At 41.4% G+C, this 20,957-nt stretch overlaps 1 protein-coding gene across 6 annotated transcripts in view; it reads right to left on the reverse strand.

The window, feature by feature from the left end:
- SFMBT2 (Scm like with four mbt domains 2) overlaps positions 1-20,957 on the reverse strand; it is a 267,599-nt gene that overhangs the window by 38,111 nt on the left and 208,531 nt on the right. For all 6 annotated transcript variants that reach the window (XM_077469284.1, XM_077469285.1, XM_077469283.1 and 3 more), the window contains 3 exons: positions 13,478-13,520; positions 10,793-10,869; positions 7,567-7,706 (listed from right to left, as the gene is read on the reverse strand). In XM_077469284.1, the coding sequence (XP_077325410.1) occupies positions 7,567-7,706; positions 10,793-10,869; positions 13,478-13,520 (260 nt within the window). The remainder of the gene's footprint in view (positions 1-7,566; positions 7,707-10,792; positions 10,870-13,477; positions 13,521-20,957) is intronic.

Below are 20,957 nucleotides of genomic sequence, written 5' to 3' on the forward strand. Positions count from 1 at the left end.
CTAGTGGCTAAAGAGTATTGGGGTCAGAAACAAATAGAAAACTAATATTTTCAGGAGGTGGTCAGCAATGGTAGATTCCATATTTCTCTCGGCATGGGTTTTAGTAGTTGTATAAACTGGAGCATCACCTTCTGTGATCAAGCAGACTATAATAAATGTGAGCTAAGTCCAGACAATCAAGGCCAACCTATTGCCTCATTGGTCAGTAGGGATGGGCTGGATGTTCCAGTCGAACGTAAGTTAGACTCGAACATTGGCTGTTCATTTGTTCGTAGAACAAACAAACATACGGGGCACTCGTGGGAAGTTCGCCCACTCCGGAGCACCCCATAATGCACTGTGAGATCGCAGTGCATTGACGGCTGCTGATTGGCCAAAGCATGCACATGACCTGTATACTTTGGCCAATCACAGTGACAGCCATGATTGGCCAAAGGCAGGGTACCTTTGACCAATCATGGCTCAAGTCCATGCCCCACACTATATAAGGCTTATTTATAGGAAGCCCATAGAGTGTGTGCTGGGGAACCCCCTAAAGTTCTGGAATACAGGGAAAGATTTGTTACAGAATAACAGTAACAAGTATAGTTTCACACAGCACCAGCATACAGCAAGCACACTGCAAATTCCTTGAACTATCTGTTCATTCCATCAATTCCTATTTATATTTCATAATCATTACTCAGTAGCACAATACCCCTATTACTACCACTACTTCTCGTAACAAGAATATTAATATTAAAAAGCTATTCCGGGCAAAAAGTTAAAACAATTCCAGTGGGAACATACTAAAAGAGTAAAAGAGAATGTTAATATGAAATAGGGGCTTATATGAGATACATTGGTTATACCAATTTCTCAGTTTTGATTTATTCAACTTTTTATACACAATTGGTGTGAAGGAACGGTGTTGCAATGTTTTATTCTCTCAACATATGCCATTATATGCTTCTCCAGGCTGACCATAGCCAATATTTCTACACAGACCCCTACAAATGTCATTCATGCTCTACAGCAATTCACAAATGAAAGCCTGAAATATTGAACAGGAGGGCTGTACTCCCTATAGGCACTTCAATGTTTTAATTCTGACTAGACTGTGTATTTAGGTTTATACAGCACCTATATAAATGTATAATCATCATTAGAATTATTCAACAGCAGTGTAATATCAGGGCTAAAGAGCTATAATAATGTGTCTGTTGTAAAATGAATACAGGACCCAAACGTTGTTAGAATGCGTCGCTAACCATTGTGCATTATTTAGTTATCATACTCCAAATATCTCATAGTGAATAGGACAATATTAAAACTAGGGATAAGTACAGTCAGCAAAATTTCATCAAAGCATAAACTCTCAATTTTGCTTATTGTGCTGATTACATGGACCAACATTTGTTCGGTTCAGCGGGGATCAGTTGATTTTTGATCCATGTATGGGCAGGGTGGCTTTTACAGAAGTTGATCTACTGATTGACTTCTGTACAACTGCCCTGTTGTAAAATTTCTGCTCGGCCAATGCTGCCAGTTATAGCCGTAGCGCCGATCAGTGTATTCTGGCGGCAGGGAAGTCTTTTCCGCTGTCAGAACACAATAACTCAGGGAGAAAGATACCTCCATCCAAATGTGTGGATGGGGAATCAAGGATTATTTTTCTTTTTCATTCAACTGGCTGGTTGAACGGAAAACAAATGAATCATCTATGGGCTGTCTTACAGGAAATGCACTGAAAAAAATCAATTTATTTTTTTACTTAGAGGATTTATTTCGGATAGTTTTTATGTTATTTTTAGAACAAGTTTAGAAGAAGTTTAGAACAACTTGACTGTTGTTTGTGTACTGTTACTTTTTTTTATTTTATGTACTTTTCGGTTTTTTATAAAAAATAAAAAAAAATTGTGTATGCTGTCATCTTTTTTTATGAAAAAATATTATAATGAGTGGTTATTTTTTTGGCAAAAGAACAGGTCCAGGATAGTTGAAAGCAGCTTCCATAAACATCAGGAGCTGTTTAACCACTTTCAGACCGGACCAATTTGCTGGTCAAAGACCAGACCACTTTTTGCGATTCGGCACTGCGTCGCTTTAACTGACAATTGCGCGGTTGTGCGACGTGGCTCCCAAACAAAATTGACGTCCTTTTTTTCCCACAAATAGAGCTTTCTTTTGGTGGTATTTGATCACCTCTGCGGTTTTTATTTTTTGCGCTATAAACAAAAATAGAGCGACAATTTAGAAAAAAACGCATTATTTTTTACTTTTTGTTATAATAAATATCCCCCAAAAATATATAAAAAAACATTTTTTTCCCTCAATTTAGGCCGATACATATTCTTCTACATATTTTTGGTAAAAAAAATCGCAATAAGCGATTATTGATTGGTTTGCGCAAAAGTTATAGCGTTTACAAAATAGGGATAGTTTTATAGCATTTTTATTAATAATTTTTTATTATTATTTTTTTTACTAGTAATGGCGGCGATCTGCGATTTTTATTGTGACTGCGACATTGTCGGGGACCCATCGGACATTTTTGACACATTTTTGGGACCATTGTCATTTATACAGTAATCACTGCTATATAAATGCAGTGATTCCTGTGTAAATGACACTGGCAGTGAAAGGGTTAACCAGTGGGTGGCAGTGTAGGGGTTAAGTGTTCCTAGGGGTGTGTTACTAACTGTGGGGGGGGTTGGGCTTTCATTTAGTGTACACTGATCTCTGCTCCAATCACATGGAGCAGAGATCAGCGTCACTAGTTGCTAGGCAGAATGGAAAAATGTTGTTTACACAACATTTCCTCCATTCGGCCGCTCCGTGAGACGATCGCGGGGATGCCCGCGGCGATCGAGTCCGCGGGTCCCGCGACCGGACTCACGGGGGTCCCGACCAGCGCGGGAGCGCGCCGCCGGCGGCGCGCCCCCGATGGCAGGGCGGCATCGAATATTGGACGTACCTGTACGCCAATATGCCTGCCCGTGCCATTCTGTCGACGTACATCGTCGTGCGCTGGTCGGGAAGTGGTTAAAGCACATTACACCCAAAATTATCAAAATAGCTCTCCACATTGACTCCAATGCAGTTCGCCAAAATGGCAAATGTTCACTGTAATCTACTGATTTTTTATGAAATTTCAGGGAAATTAAACATCTTTTGTGCTAATCACTAATTGTGTAATTAATAATAAATAAACTGTGCTCACCCCTATTTCAAACACACTTTTCTATATTTTTGCCATTCAGGAAACAGTATCTTTTTTTATTAAAGGGATTTTTTTCCATCATAGAGACAAGTGAAAAAAAACAAAAAACATTTTTAATTGTAATGTTTATTGCCAGACAAAATGAAATAATGCTGGAATATCAGTTTCTTCTCTCTAGTCAGTAAGAAGCAATATGTGAAGACAGCCTGCTCTACCCTAAAGCCAGATCTACTTTAAAGGTCACTAATCTCTTTTCTGTCAAGTAAGCATTCAAGTTGAACACACTAAACATGTGGATTTTCAGTTGTAAGGTGAACAAATCAATTACATGGGCAAATATGCTCATGTACAGTTCAATTTTTGCAAAAGAATTGTCCTTGGTAATGTAATAAATATAGAAGAATATCATAAATATTAACTCTTTGCGGTGGGGCATATATTGCTATATTGCAGGGGTCTGTGTAAAAATCCTTGCCTATAGTCAGCCCAGAGAAATACATAATGGCAAATGCTGAGAGCGCAAAACATTGAGAACAACCCACTTTTTGTGAAATAGAATGACTGGCGGAATTTATATTCTTTACATCATTCATGTATAGGAATTGGAGTATGAAAACTGAGAAAGGGGCATATGTATCCAATGTTTCTAATATAAACTCATACTTCATGTTAACACTCCATTTAACATAGTACATGCCCGCTGGAAGCTCCTGACTCACAAGAGAGATGTAAAAATGTTGATTGCACTTTTTTTTTTCAAACCTTATTTACTAAGCAAAGAGATCATTCACATTTCAAAATGAACATCTACTTTTTTAAGTGAACAGCATCAACACCTTTAGTAAATTAACCCTCCAATATTGTTTCTGCCACATACTGTATACCTTGCTTGAGACATGTCAATTGGACTGGCTTTTCAGATATATCAAGGGCAAGTGTCTACAGGCTTTTGCTCACGGCAGATCGGATTTTCTTCTTAGAAAAGGAACAGGTAATATAAAAAAACAGCTTGAAGTAGATTGATGTATATCTAAAGAAGGCCAACTATACCCATGAATGAACTCTGAATGGTCTAAAAAAGGATTTGAAATAGATCTCAAATGAGAGCATAAATATGAGTAAATAGGCCGAAAACAGTTGATTTGGCAAGAACCAGCCGACTTTCAGTCCGTGTCTGACAGTTCCACATCCAGCAGAAGATGGCTTTAGTCGAAAAAGCATGCTGGAAAACCAACAGTAGATCAGCATTTGCAGCCAATGGCTGCGACTATTGATCACTTTGTTCGGGTGGCAGTCCTCCTACCAGAACACAATTGGGTTGATTTACTAAAACTGTTGAGTGAAAAATCTGGTGCAGCTGTGCATGGTAGCCAATCAGCTTCTAACTTCAGCTTGTTCAATTAAGCTTTGACAATAAAACCTGGAAGTTGATTGGAGTTTATACAGAGATTCACCAGATTTTGCACTCTCCAGTTTTAGTAAATCAACCCCGATTCAGTTCAGTGGAGAGGTCACCGCACTAACATTGATTGTGTTAGTATGACGATCTGTACGTTTTTTTCTATCAGCCGCTGGGTTGAACGAAAATCAACTTCCTGTGTGTACCCAGCATAATGCAGGCCGCATTTGCCTATCAACACAAACCCTGAATACATGATCAGTGCATTGTGAGAAAAGTGTGTTTCAGCGTGTATTTCTTGCACAATAGGTAGATACATAGATTACATGAATCTTTACCAAAGTAAGAAAACGTAGTTTGTTTAATTCATGGTTGAGGATTCTAAGCCACTTACATCTATATGCTGATTAGATCAGCAGTGTCATCAGATCAGTAACAAACATATGGTCATGTCATTTAACTGTCATCCGTAGCACATGAATGATATATTTCTGCAGTCATACATTTAGATATAAATATAGCCAAGCCTTGGGCTTAACATCTCATACAATCCCTAGCAGTTCCCTTATAGCTATTAGCCCTTTGCAAGGACAGAAGTCCGGGTCAAACACTGTTTAGTTTATTATCGGTATTACAAGTACATTTTGAAAAATGTTTACATTTTAAAATGATCTATTTCTAATGATCCAAATTCTTTTTGAAGGGAAAATATCTTTAAAGTCTAACTTTATCCAAAACATTTCATCTTTTATATTATAAAATATTATATATTCCAGATAAGCAAAGCAATGAAGGGTTAGAGCCTCTGTCATTTGTGTCTCTAATAGGGGATTTCTTCTAACTTCCTGTTGGAAATAAAATGACTGGGAACCTCTCCAATGGATCACCAGACAAAAACACTAATTCTTATGGAGTGATGAAGAGTTAGAAATTCTGAAAGTCCTGGAGACCTGCTTTTCAATGCCAAGCAGCCTTACTCAGAGCCAGTGTACATGAAACCTGCAAATCCATCTGCAGATATAAACCTCGACTTTTCCCCCAAAAGTTTTAAAGCTAATATATAGGATACTTTATCTAATGACTATGCCATATGTTTTTCATTAAAACATCCCACTATTAGCAAAAAGTTCACCCTTTTACAATACACATTTATAAATTTTTCAGTAAGGAAATTATAAATCATATTTAGGAATAAAACAGTAGAGACTCTGCTTGTGAGATCAACTCTTGAGGATGATTTACTTAACCGCTTGCCGACCGTGTCCTGCACATATACGTTGGCAGAATGGCACGGCTGGGCAAAGTACCGTACCCATACGTTACCTTGAATCTCCCACCATGCATGCTAGCGCGCCTGCAGCAAGCTCCGTGACCGCGCTCGCGGAACCCGCGGACTTGATGTCCGCGGGGATACCCACGATCGTGTCACGGAGCTGAAGAACGGGGAGATGTCGATGTAAACACAACATCTCCCTGTTCTGCCTAGTGACAGGACACTGTCAGCGGGAGCAGCGATCAGTGTCATGTCACTGCTAGCCCATCCCCCAGACAGTTAGAATCACTCCCCAGGACACACTTAACCCCTCCCCCACCCCCCTAGTGGTTAAGCCCTTCACTGCCAGTGACATTTTTACAGTAATCAATGCAATTTTATAGCATTGATCGCTGTATTAATGCCAATGGTCACAAAAATGTGTTAAAATTGTCCGATGTGTCCGTCATAATGCCGCAGTCACGATAAAAATCGCAGATCAACGCCATTGCTAGTAAAAACAAATTATTAATAAAAATGCCAAAAATCTATCCCCTGTTTTGTAGAAGCTATAACTTTTGTGCAAACCAATCAATAAATGCTTGTTGCGATTATTTTACCAAAAATATGTCGAAGAAAACGTATCAGCCTAAACTGAGGGAAAAAAATGTTTTTACATTTTTTTGGGGGGGATATTTATTATAGCAAAAAAGTAAAAAATAATGTGTTTTTTTCAAAATTGTCGCTCTTTTTTTGTTTATAGCGCAAAAAATAAAAAACGCACAGGTGCTCAAATGCCACCAAAAGAAAGCTCTATTTGAGGGGGAAAAAGGATGTCAATTTTGTTTGGGGGCCACGCTGCACGACTGCGCAATTATCAGTTAAAGCGAAGCAGTGCCGAATCGCAAAAAGTGCTCTGGTTTGTGGCCAGCAAAATTGTCCGGGGCTTAAGTGGTTAAGGAGTTAAACATGTTTACACAATATATTGTGTCAATTTTCTCTTTAATTATCCAATCATGTGCAGATGATATCAGTAAACAGGAATTTGCTTTCCACATGATTGGATAATGGAAGTGAATACTCACACAATTTATTATTTGAACATTTCTAGCTTCTTTAGTAAATCAGCCTCATTGTGTTATATTGGTTTTATTTTGTTCTGTAGCTGGAATTCTTCAAGCAAGTAAAACTCCAGCCAAAGCCTTATTTCACTTTGGAAATAGCTGGGGAAATAGAGCATTTGTCAGGTTTTTACTGCTGCCTGTGTCCCTGTTTGCTCACTGTCTATGAGAAGGGTAATGAGGGGACGTCCTCCGCACAGGGACGGCAACAACAATAATAGCTGCATCCCTGCTATGACTGTTTAGCATGGTCATGCATTAAAAATGCAACAGGAAGAGAAAATCTCTACAAAGTGAAGGTAATTACCATGTTAGACAGCTGTCACTGGAGCAACCGTCTTCTTTGGAAAATGCAACCTTGCCTGTTTTGATGACTGCTCTAAAATGTTGGATTTCCTATCAGTACCCATCATCACAGTGGTCAACTGGATATAAACACAGGGTGACTCTACCCAGGAGAGGCACACACAGCAATAAAAGTCCAATCCTTCTCCTACTCTACTCTAAAACAAAAGGGTTTTGGCTATATGTACACTTTTGGACAAAAGAATCAAACAGTTTATTATATCAAAATAATATCTCGGCCACATACCTCTTTAAGAACCAACACACATTTCCCAGGACCTACTGACTGAGGTAGTTCTGCTATCCGACCTTTATTTAAATATGGTCCTGAAAAGCAACGGTGATTGATATACAGTCTGGGACAACAGTATTTTCCATTGCTGGTTCCTAAACAGAAAGAGTAACAAGATATTACGACAATGTGAAAATTTTTACCCAATTTCTCAATGTTTCATACACATGACATATGTGTGTTAATGTTTAACCAGGCCTTTTTCTGACAATTGTTGTTTACAAGTAAAAATCTGTATTTTATGCTAGAAATTAACTTAGAACTCCCCAAACAATTTTCATATTTTTAGAAGAGGTCCTAGAGAATAAAATGGTGGTTGTTGCAATATTTTATGTCCCACCATATTTGCACAGTGGTCTTTCAAATGGAAAAAAAAAAATTTTAATGAATAAAAAAAACAGTAAAGTTAGCCCCATTTTTCTGTATAATGTGAAAGATGATGTTACGCTCAGTAAATAGATACCTAACATATCATGCTTTAAAATTGCGCACGCTCGTGGAATGGCGACAAACTACGGTACTTAACAATCTCCATAGGTGACGCTTTAAAAATGTTTACAGGTTACCCTTTAAATTATAGAGGAAGTCTAGTGCTAGAATTATTGCTCTTGCTCTAATGACCGTGGCAATACCGCACATGTGTGGTTTTGGACACCATTTACATATGCGGGCAAGACTTACATTTGCATTCGCTTCTGCACGTGAGCTCAGAGAAATGGGGTTCTTTAAAAATATAATCTTATTTATTTTACTTTTTATTTTTGCATTGTCCCTTTTTTTTATCACTTTTATTCCACTATTATGTAAACATCCCTTGTAATAAAAATAAGCATGACAGGTCTTCTTTATTGAGAGATCTGAGGTCAAAAAGATCCCAAATCTCTCATTTACCATTAAACCCCCCCCCCCAAAAAGGCAGAAGTGACATCAGACAGTGCCCCGGTCCTACAAGGGCATAGAGCTGAGTGGGGGCTATCTTACCCTCACTCGGCTTCTTGCCTAGGCATCTGAGGGGTTGGACAGCTCCGATAAGCTTGGAGATAACCGGGTAATGGTGGGAGGGCACCTCTCCCGCTGCCTATAAAAGTTATCTTGCAGCAAATCTGCTGCTGGGACCACTTTTATATAAAAGCTGTCTGTCTGACTGAAAACGTCAAAGTAATGGCATACATTTGCAGTTCGGTGGTCGGCAAGTGATAAGGGTGCCCATTGAAAAAAAATATGTGCCATTACATACAAATGATATACTTCCTATTAAGTGGCCATGTATAGTTGTAATATTGTGCTTCCTTGCAAGTCTATGACTCAGTGACAGCAGTCCAATCACAGATGACATTAAAAGATGTGTGTAAATAGACTTTAAAGGAGAAGTGTGGGAATGGTAAATAAACATCTATACTCACCTCCCTGTGCAGCTGTCCCCCATTGGCTTTAAACCTGAGAACATAACCACTGATTGCTCAATTTGTGGTCTGCTCTGAATAGAGAGTGGTAATTGTCAGTCACTGCTCTCTGCTTTCCCCTTCCAGTGCTCACATGAGTATCAGGCCGGGGTAGGGGGGGCTGGGGGTGGGGCTGGCTTGGGCTCTTGGCAGCAAACTGAGAGGCTCATCAGTTATGTGGGTGGATCCCAACATTGTTGTCAGGATCCTTACAGAGCCAAAAGCAACTCTGACATCAGCTGAGGCTGATTCTGGATCACAGGAGAGCACTAGTTAGGCCCCTTTCACACTGGGGCGGTGCGGGCGTCAGCGGTAAAGCGCCGCTATTTTTAGTGGCACTTTACCGTCATTTTAGCGGTGGTATGCGGCCGCTAGCGGTGCAGTTTTAACACCTGATAGCCGCCGAAAAGGGGTTAAAACCGCCGGCAAAGCGCAGTGCTGCCCCATTGATTTCAATGGGTAGGAGCGGTTTAGGAGCAGTAAATACACCGCTCCTTCACCGCTCCAAAGATGTGGCTAGCAGGACTTTTTTCAACGTCCTGCCAGCGCACCGCTCCAGTGTGAAAGCCCTCCGGCTTTCACACTGGAGTGAAAGGGGCCGTTTTTTTCAGGCGCTATTTTTAGCGCTGTAGCGCCTGAAAACTGCCCCAGTGTGAAAGGGGCCTAAGTGAAGTTTGACCAAAAGAGCTTTTGCCATACTTTACTTTTAAACTGGGTTAAGTTCCGTATTCTTTCATGTGTTTCTGAAATGCTTTGACTTGCATTCATTTACCTTCATGTCGCACAAGGAGCTGCTTTAACCTACTTCTGAGATGCTGTTTTTAAATTGCATTAAGCTGCTCTTAGTGCCTTTTGCATTCACATTTCTCTGCACTTCTCTTAACATCACATATCAGTAAATCAGACCCACTTGCCTACAGACAAAACAAATGTTTCTGGAACTTACAGGGGTTGATTTACTAAGGGCAAATGGGCTATTCACCTTGCAAGATAATTTTCACCAGAACATAGTAAATGTGGTAAAAAGTCACACTGCAAAGACTAGCCAATCATGTGGAAGGAACATTAAAAAAACAGTATTCTTGCTTGCACATGATTGGATGATGAAAGTCAACAGAGCTTCACCAATATTCACAAAGGTAAGGAAAAATATCTTAGTGAACAGCTTATTTGCCTTTAGTAAATCAACCCCTATAGCAAGGGTCTCCAAACTTTTCAACCAAAGGGCCACTTTATTATCCTTCAGACTTTAGGAGGGCCGGATTGTGGCCAGCAGTGGCAGAAAATGTCATGGGCCCAGCATCAGTGAGAATAAATATGGCCTCAGGATTGGTGGTCAATAGGAGGAGTATTCCCCCTAATAGTAGGAGTAATATTATTACATCATTGGTATCGGTGGAAGATATAGTGCCCTATTGTTGGTGTCAGTGAGAGGAATAGTGCCTCATATCACTGGAAGGAATTGTGCCCCAAGGGCCGCATAAAGTCTAACAAAGGGTCACATCTGGCCCTCAGGCCACAGTTTGGAGATCCCTGCCCTATAGTATAAGTTGACTTATTTCATATGCCCAGCTTTGGTTGGTTTACCTTTCCCTAAAGCAGCTTATGGCAGAAATAAATGTAACCCTACCATGACACAGTGCTTATATACAATAACATACAAAAATACACATCAATCATTAACACGCATATCTTTTTATAATGGCATCAGTAATCTACGGTAATCAAAGTTGTTGTACCTGTTGAATAATTATCAGTCTGAGGAAAAGGACAAGGGTCGTGAGGTATTTTCTCTACAGGCACTGAGGATGGCAATCTATCAAATACAAATTCCACATTAGTGAAGCAGACAATTTATTTTTGAGTTACAATTTATGTTCTTCAGGTAACATAGAAAAATAAGAGATAAAAATAAAATACAAGCAGTTTTTGCTACATTGCATATTGCAATAAACAGGGTGGACTTATCTTGCAGTATCAGCTAATGTGTCCAATATGTCAGTTATGTGAACATGATAGCACTAATAAAAGTGGAATCAGTATTTGAACAGTAAAAAAAAGGGCATTCGTATTTCAAAAAGTCTGTATATCTACAGCTTCCAAATGTTACTCTAATTTCAGGGCTGAAAAAGAAACAGTTGATTATACTGAGCCTTAAAGCTGTGTGCTACAGACTCAGAATCATGGAGATAATACATAAATGTGTGTGTTACTTGAATGCATTCCATTTTAAAATGACACAGTACAATTTAATTACAATAATTGTAATCACAGTACCATAAAAATGCATAAGGCTCATCTAAATCTAAACACACAAAATACCCATTTCGCTAAATTCTTCTATAATCACAGAACCATAACACTAAATTCTGACATTAATGATGCATTTACTAAACAGCTTTTATAGTCTGTCAAATACCAACTTTGCCAAGTTGACTGAATGAAAAAAAAAATTATTGCTAGAGGATCGCCTCTCTGGAGCTCATCCACTTTCAGTTCAATTTTTTGGTTTTACAACGTCAATAAAACTGGTGGTAAAATCATCAACACAACACTAATTCCACCCTGAAAAGTTCTATTTGCTTTTTAATGTTGCATGTAATGGACAGAAATCTGCTTTATGGGCTTCTTTGCGGTAATGTCAAGACTAATGAAAAAGGCACTAGAGATGTAAATGGTAATGTACTATGCAATGTATTTTATAAATTGTGTCTTGTTTCTGATATTAAGACATCTGGAACAGACTATTGTCTATATGATAGGAAGGCCTTTTTTTCACTTCTAATGCCACGTACACACGACTGGACTTTCCATCAGAATAAACTCTGACGGTCTTTCCGACGAAGTTCCAATGGAGTTCCGCTGAAACGGACTTGACTACACACGATCACACCAAAGTCTGTTCATTTAGAACGCAATGACGTACGACGGGACTAGAAAAGGGAGTTCAATAGCCAGTAGCCAATAGCTGCCCTTGAGTCGTTTCTGGTCCATCGGAATAGCATACAGACGAACGGTTCCCTGATAGGCATTGATTTAGTCGGAAAGATTTAAAATGTTCTATTTCTAGGTCCATCAGAATTTGAAGCCCACACACGATCGAAATATCAGATTAAATGATTCCGTCTGACCTTTTCTGCTGGAAAGTCCGGTCGTGTTTATTAGTATTTTTTTATGGGGATCTAAACAGTTTAACGTCTGAATCTTCTGCTCGTGTCAGAAGCTTTACTAAAGGAGTAGAGAATGTTCACTTTTAGTCACAGTGCAAACTGACTCCATTGTCTAACATTAAATAATCTGTAATACAAACAAGCATACAGTAGCTATGATTACAGTGATTGTAAAGACTCTACAATCACTTTTTTTTTAAATCATAAGATTTTTTTTTAATCATAAACATGTTATACTTACCTGCTCTGTGTAGTGGTTTTGCACAGAGCAGCCAGAATCCTCCTCTTCTCAGGTCCCTCTTCGCTGCTCCTGGCCCCTCCCTCCTGTCGAGTGCCCCCAGAGAAATCAGCTTGCTATAGGGGCACCCAAGCCGAACTGCAGCTCTGTGTGTCCATTCAGTCGTGGCATTGCCATTCAGCCCCACCCCACTCTCTCTTCATTGGCTAACTGACTTTCTCGTATAATTTGAGATCGTATGATTTTCATTTAATCAGCACAGTTTTTGCCTGAAAACGCAATACAAATACAATAAAAAAACATTTCATCACTTCCAAATTTTTATTCTGTCATACCAGAATTTTCATAACTTTAGTAACTTCTTCATTTTCAAAACCAGCAGGCAAAAAAAAAAAAAAAATGGATGAGCTAATCTCATCGTGTGTACCAGGCTTTGGACATCCTGCATACAGGACGTTTGTTTTCCTACATGTGACGCCTTTGCTCCAGGGGACTAAAATGCAACTTAAAAAGCATGCCTATAGCCACAAATAATTTATTCTGACCATCAGAATGCAATAACATGCAAACATAAAAAAAAAAGTCTAACACCCTTTAAAACAGTGTTTTAGATGCCCAGTGTGCATAAGGCCTTAAGCGTGGTTCACAATAATGCCACATTTTGCACGTGCATGGCTGCCCATTCATTTGATTGGACTGCAGTGTTTCCTGAATTTCAGGGAAAAGGTATTGCTCCATTTTTGGAATTGCAGCCCACAGGGGAACTGCAAGTGCAGTCTGGCTACCAGCGCAGGGGCAATTTCCAGTACGCGTGGCATGCCATCAGGATTAATGGCACCCGCACACATCTCCTATGTTTTTCTGTGCTGGTGGTTGCTGTGTGGCGGGAACAGGTGCACACCTGCAGCGGCAATCAACCACACAGATGTGAACCAGGCCTTAGGAGATATGGTAACTGAATATCAAATATTTAAGAAAAAGTTTTCTTTTTTTTACATAGGAAAGAAACAACTTACTGTTGTTCTGGTTGTACAACGGCAATCTTTCTCTTCTTTTTCACTTAAAAAAGAATATAGAAATACTTGTTTTAAAAAAAACATTCCAATCCAAAAGATCCATAAGTATAATTAAGATTTCTATTTCTAGGCTACTCTTATTTAAACTAAAATATACATTATGCGCACAACTAGTTGACACTTTTAAACTCTGCTGTAGAATGAACTTATACATCCAAATAAAATGGTATATTTTCTGTAAGATGATTGTGAAATATATTCTTATAACATATTCATTTTCAAACACATATCAAGCAAATTATGGCATGATTAAAGTAAGACTTTTTCAATAGGGTTAGAAAATATGGATGATGCATTGACTTTGGCTGCTACTACAACTATTAATCTGCATATTTATGGTTACAAGTAAGGATGTTTGCAGCATACAAATTTTTAGAGTCCATTCACACAGGGGCAACTCCTGATCCGACTTCAGGTCGCCCCTAGTCGCCTCAGGTCGCCTCAGGTCGGACAACATTTAAAAAGCAATGTAAGTGAATGAGAGCCGTCTTAATGCACACTACTGAAGTCGCTCCGACTTCAGAAAAGGTTCCTGTACTACTTCTATCTGACTTGTAGGCGACCGGTACCCATTGATTTCAATGGAGATCGCCTCCAAGTCAGATCTCCGTCTATACGGAGGCGACTCTGACAGAATTATCAGCTCTCAAGAGGGCACTCCACGCCAAATTTATGAAAAAAATTTGGCGTGAGTTCCCCCTCTGAGAGCATACCAGGCCCTTAGGTCTGGTATGGATTCCAAGGGGAACCCCCTACGCCGAAAAAACGGCGTGGGGGTCCCCCCCAGATCCACACCAGACCCTTATCCGAGCACGCTACCCGGCCGGCCAGGAAAGGGGGTGGGGACGAGCGGGCGCCCCCCCTCCTGAGCCGTACCAGGCCGCGTGCCCTCAACATGGGGGGGTGCCTTGGGGGAGGGGGGGCGTGCGCCCCCCCACCCCAAAGCACCTTGTCCCCATGTCGATGAGGACAAGGGCCTCTTCCCGACAACCCTGGCCGTTGGTTGTCGGGGTCTGCGGGCGGGGGGCTTATCGGAATCCGGGAGCCCCCTTTAATAAGGGGGCCCCCGGATACCGGCCCCCCACCCTATGTGAATGAGTATGGGGTACAATGTACCCCTACCCATTCACCTGTGAAATAAAGTACAAAAAAAAACACAACACAGGGAAAAAATATTTTATTGCACAGCTCCGGGGGTCTTCCGTCTTCGGGGGTCTTCTCGTCGGACTCCTCCGCTATCTTCTTGTAGCTCTTTTGCTAGCGGAGGAGTCCGGCTTTCTTCCTCGCCGCCGGCCTCTTCTTCCGACTTCGGGGGTCTTGTCCCCCTCTTCGGTTCTTCTGCCGGGCCACCGCGCCTTCTTATAGCTCTTTTAGAGGCGGTGGCCCGGTCTTCTGTCACCGCCGCCGCCTTCCGTTCTTCTCCTTCTTCTTCTCCTGGAGATGTTGACTCGACGAGCTCTCCGGCCACAATGCCAGGGACGCGCTCCGCTGCCACTTATATAGGGACAATGGGGCGGTGTCACATGGGTTGATGTCACATGGGTTGGTCACATGGGTTGATGTCACATGGTGACCCCGCCCCTTACCATGTGACATCAACCCATGTGACCAACCCATGTGACATCAACCCATGTGACACCGCCCCATTGTCCCTATATAAGTGGCAGCGGAGCGCGTCCCTGGCATTGTGGCCGGAGAGCTCGTCGAGTCAACATCTCCAGGAGAAGAAGAAGGAGAAGAACGGAAGGCGGCGGCGGCGGCGACGGCGGCGGCGACAGAAGACCGGGCCACCGCCTCTAAAAGAGCTATAAGAAGGCGCGGTGGCCCGGCAGAAGAACCGAAAAGGGGGACAAGACCCCCGAAGTCGGAAGAAGAGGCTGGCGGCGAGGAAGAAAGCCGGACTCCTCCGCTAGCAAAAAAGCTACAAGAAGATAGCGGAGGAGTCCGACGAGAAGACCCCCGAAGACGGAAGACCCCCGGAGCTGTGCAATAAAATATTTTTTCCCTGTGTTGTGTTTTTTTTTTGTACTTTATTTCACAGGTGAATGGGTAGGGGTACATTGTACCCCATACTCATTCACATAGGGTGGGGGGCCGGTATCCGGGGGCCCCCTTCTTAAAGGGGGCTCCCGGATTCCGATAAGCCCCCCGCCCGCAGACCCCGATAACCAACGGCCAGGGTTGTCGGGAAGAGGCCCTTGTCCTCATCGACATGGGGACAAGGTGCTTTGGGGTGGGGGGGCCGCACGCCCTCCCTCCCCCAAGGCACCCCCCCATGTTGAGGGCACGCGGCCTGGTACGGCTCAGGAGGGGGGGGGGCGCCCGCTCGTCCCCACCCCCTTTCCTGGCCAGCCGGGTAGCGTGCTCGGATAAGGGTCTGGTGTGGATCTGGGGGGGACCCCCACGCCGTTTTTTCGGCGTAGGGGGTTCCCCTTGGAATCCATACCAGACCTAAGGGCCTGGTATGCTCTCGGAGGGGGAACCCACGCCAAATTTTTTTCAGAAATTTGGCGTGGAGTTCCCCCTTGAGCTCATTCTCTGCTTGGCCACGGCAAAAGTCGCCTGGCCTGGGGCGACTTGTAAGTCGTCCCAAGTCGCGCTTGAAGTCATCACAAGTCGTTTTGAAGTCGTCCCAAGTCACGCTGTGATCTTAACTCAAGTCGTGTCCAAGTTGCCTGACTCAAGTCGCCTACAAGTCGTGTTGCCCCTGTGTGAATGGACTCTTAGAGCACCGATGCTCCAACATTTTCTAAAATCATGTCAACAGTGTCCTCAGGAACTTCAACCCCTTATTTTCCCATTGTCTGGGACTCCAAGAGAAAATGTTGCAACTACAATCCAAATATATGTTTAGAGTAATTTACAATTTGTGGACTAATAGAAATGTTACTGGTTACTGGTTACTTGACCCATAAGAAGGATGTACTGGAAATGGAGTGAGTACAGGAAAGGACAACAAAGCTAATAAAAGGAATGGAGGGTATTAGATATGAAGAAAGGTTGCGAGCACTGAACTTATTATTTCTTGAGAAGAGATGCTTGAGAGTATATGATTTCAATTTACAAATACCATACAGGTGACCCCACAATAGGGATAAAACTTTTCTGTGGGAGTTTAATAAGACACGTGGCCACTCATTAAAACGAGAAGAAATTAGATTTAACCTTAAACTACGTAGAGGGTTCTTTACTGTAAGAGTGGCAAGGATGTGGAATTCCCTTCCACAGGCGGTGGTTTCAGCGAGGAGCATCAATAGTCTCAATAGACTATTAGATAAGCACCTGTGCAACCACAACATACAGGGATATACAATGTAATACTGACATATAATCACACACATAGGTTGGACTTGATGGACTTGTGTCTTTTTTCAACCTCACCTATTATGTAACCATGTAATTATGAAGCACACTCCTTCAATACATATAACAATATTTAGTTTATTTTAATTACATCCAACCAGATTTTATTCACTAATACAATCTACCACTAACAAATTTGATTGACTGCTAATCTTACATTTGACTGATTGAACTAGATTTATTACAATGAAAAAATAATCGTGATAAAATAGAACCTGATCAAAAACAGACACCTCATCAAACAATCTGATAGAAAGAGAATGGATTATCTGTCATGCTTGGCAACTCAACTGACTAGAGGTTGATTGAAAATAGTGGATAGATGAAATAGATGAAAATAGTGGATATTTGATATAGGTGAAAAATATAAATTGTGGTTGAACAATCCAATTTCAACATGTAGCTTAAGAATTTGTGAAGAGTAATATCTTTATTGAGCAATCAAGGTCCAATGATCATTAGTAGCTGTCATTTAACTATGGAGGAAGTAGGCATCTTATAAACTTTAGATATTATAAAAATAAAGTGAAAAATGATAGAAATTACCTATGCCCTACACGTGTGAAAATAAAATAATAATAAATCAAAATAAATTAGAACTGCTGCTGACACTTATAATGTGTTCCCACGCTGGTAAATATATAAATTAGTGACTAAGTGCAGTGCTGCTCTTATATGACATATACAACTGTGATAAATGGATGGAAAAACTATACTTTAAACACTATTAGTGTGATTCTGTTTGTCCTTCAGAACACTGTAAAAACACATGCTATACAAACAACATGCAATCCAAAATATGTATACTCTATGTGATACCACACTCCCAGTGCTACTAATACAGCATGTGCGCACTGCAAATTGAAATTAATTAAATTCTACCAATCACCATGTTGGACATTAATACCATAACCCGGTGCTGTAAATACAAAATTTGTGTCCCGGAGGGAGTATTCAACAGAATCCACCACTGTGCACCTTATATGCTCACCTCAAAAAATTGACCCATATAATATATATCATATAGGTCATTATAGGTCACGTGCGCAGGCCAGACCAACTGGGGGAGCTTGCTGGTACAATTATCCAGTCCGGGGCATCAGTGGAGCTTGTCTCCCTTGGGATATTACTCAGGAAGTGGATATGATTTATGTGTCCCTTTAAGTGGTCATAACCATCTTTTCATGCATAGGGTGGTACTCAAAACAAAAAGAAAATTGCCAATAGTGCACTAAAATCGAAATGAAAACTTTTTTTCAATGCAATTGTGCTCACTTATAAGCAAAAATGAACTAGCATTCCGGGTTGTAAACAATGCTACACACAGTAATTGTTTTTTTACAAATTTCTACTATTTATCCACACTGGAAGTGACATCACCAGGCTCCACCCAGCACGTCATGTCATGTGACTCCCTCAGGAATGGTTTTAATTTAGATCTTATTGCATTATTGGCAATCTCTTTATGTTTTATCTGGAGTGCCACCCTATACATAGAAAGATGGTTATGACCACTTAAACGGTCCCATAAATCATATCCATGTTCCTGAAAAATAGGCTAATGGCAATCTTGCCAAACACCCATCATGGCCGCATCAGGCGCGCTCCCATGCGTACTGGCATGAACAGATGCACGGCTGCCCAAATGGGTGTACGTAGATGAGCGATGACGCTAAGGGGCAGACCTCACCTGGAATATGCAGTTCAGTTTTGGGCACCAGTTCTCAAAAAGGATATCGGGGAACTGGAGAAAGTGCAGAGAAGGGCAACCAAACTGATAAGAGGCATGAAGGAACTCAGCTATGAGGAAAGATTAGAGGAACTGAATTTATTCACTCTTGAGACGAGGAGAATAAGGGGGGGATATGATCAACATGTTCAAATATATTAGGGGTCCATATAGTGAACTTGGTGTTGAGTTGTTCTCTGTACGGTCAACCCAGAGGACAAGGGGGTGCTCTTTACGTCTAGAGGAAAAGAGATTTCATCTTCAAGTACGGAAAGGTTTCTTCACAGTTAGAGCTGTGAAAATGTGGAATAGACTCCCGCCAGAGGTGGTTCTGGCCAGCTCAGTAGATTGCTTTAAGAAAGGCCTGGATACTTTCCTGAATGTACATAATATAACTGGGTACTAACATAGGTAAAGTTGATCCAGGGAAAATCCGATCGCCTCTTGGGGGATCAGGAAGGAATTTTTTTCCCCTGCTGTAGCAAATTGGAGCATGCTCTGCTGGGGTTTTTTTTCACCTTCCTCTGGATCAATTGTGGGCATAAAATTGGGTATTTGGATTGTACGATTATTTTTTATTTTATTTATTTGTTTTTAAGGTTGAACTGGATGTAACTATGTAACTATGCAGATGCGTGATATTACTTCCTGGCCCATTTAATCCCTGAGTTGCTGGATTATTGTCAGCTCCCTCATTACCGACCCAGCTTCCACTACCCACTTATCCTGTATTCCTGGTTTGACCCCTGGCTTGTATCCTGACCTGCTTCTGCCTGCTCCACTACTTGATCCTGGCTTGGCTCACCGACTCTGCTTCTGCCTGTCTTACCAAATACGGACCCCGGCATGTTCCAGTATTACTGCCTGAATCCCTAACCTGCAATTGACTTATCTTGCTGTGTATGACCCCCAGCCTGGCTTCTGATACTCCTCCCGGATCACCCAACCGCCTGCCACTGCTGACTCTCCACAAGCACACCTGCCATACAGAGCACCTCGCTTGTTCCAGTCGCCCCACAGTGAACAAGCCTTCAACCATGGCCACTGGCAAACCGTGCTTCTCTGGGCACTGCATTCCCTGTTTCACCTTCAGGGTTGCACTGCACTCAGCTGCAAGGGGAGCCCTCTCAGGACCTTGGCCTCCAACCGGACTCCTGACAGTTGGTATGGTTTGGAGGAGTTAAAGCGGAGTTCCACCCAAAAGTGGAACTTCTGCTCATTTGTCTCCTCTCCCCCTCCGATGTCCCAATTGCCACCTTTCGGGGGGGGGGACAGGATACCTGACTTTGACAGATATCCTGTTCCCACTTCCGGGAGTCCGGGTCACGGCCCACGATTCCACTGCGGGGCTCCCTCCTCCTCCTCCTCCTCTCCCTGTCGCTGGGCCAGTAGGAGAGAGGAGCGGGGCCTTGCGCATGCGTACCCTGTGTACCCTTACCCGCAATGGCGACGGCAGCACCTGACAGCTGATGGAAACATCAGCTGTGGTGCCGACATCGCTGAACTCCAGGACAGGTAATTGTCCTATTGTTAAAAGCCAGCAACTGTAGTATGTGTAGCTGCTGGCTTTAAAAATAATTTTTGGAGCGGAACACCGCTTTAAGAGCATCTGACCTACAGGATATATATTATATAGGTCCATTCTTTGAAGTGAGTGTATAAGGTGCACAGTGGTGGAATATCTGTTGAATACTCTCTTTGGGATACTGTTTGGCACTTTGGAACCACAATCACAAATGGGGTGAACTTTTTCAGCACTACTATACACAGTAGAATGTATGAGAGAATGTATGGTGTTTTATATTCACATTTTAGATTTATAGCACTGAGGTTATAATATCAATGCCCAACATAGTGATTGGTAGAATATAGTTGATTTCAATTTGCAGTGTACATATATTGTATTTGTAGCACTAGAATTGTGGCATCACATAAAGTATACAAATTTTGGCTTGCATGTTGTGTGTATAGCACTTTTTTATACAGTGTGCTAAAGGACAACCCGAATTCTAATAGTGTTTATAGTATAGATTTTTTTCATCCATTTATCACAGTTGTATATGTCAGATAGGAGCACCTTGCACTTTGTCACTAAATTCTATATCATAAATACAAAATTACTATATTTTTAAGTTAAAATAGTCATAAAATGATCCTGTTAATAATAGCCTTTTGTTCACATTACTGTATCAGTCGTACTAAATGTCCTTAAATTGTATAAAAAAAAACTACTTTTTAATTATTTTTATCATTGCCTAATTTAGTAGACTGTATATTTTTAATACAACATGAACAAAAAAAAACTATTATGGAGCAAAGCAAACCTAT

This window comes from Lithobates pipiens, unplaced genomic scaffold (assembly GCF_037356315.1).
Source record: "Lithobates pipiens isolate NorthernLeopardFrog02 unplaced genomic scaffold, aLitPip1_a1.2 Scaffold_8, whole genome shotgun sequence".
Lineage (NCBI taxonomy): Eukaryota > Metazoa > Chordata > Amphibia > Anura > Ranidae > Lithobates > Lithobates pipiens.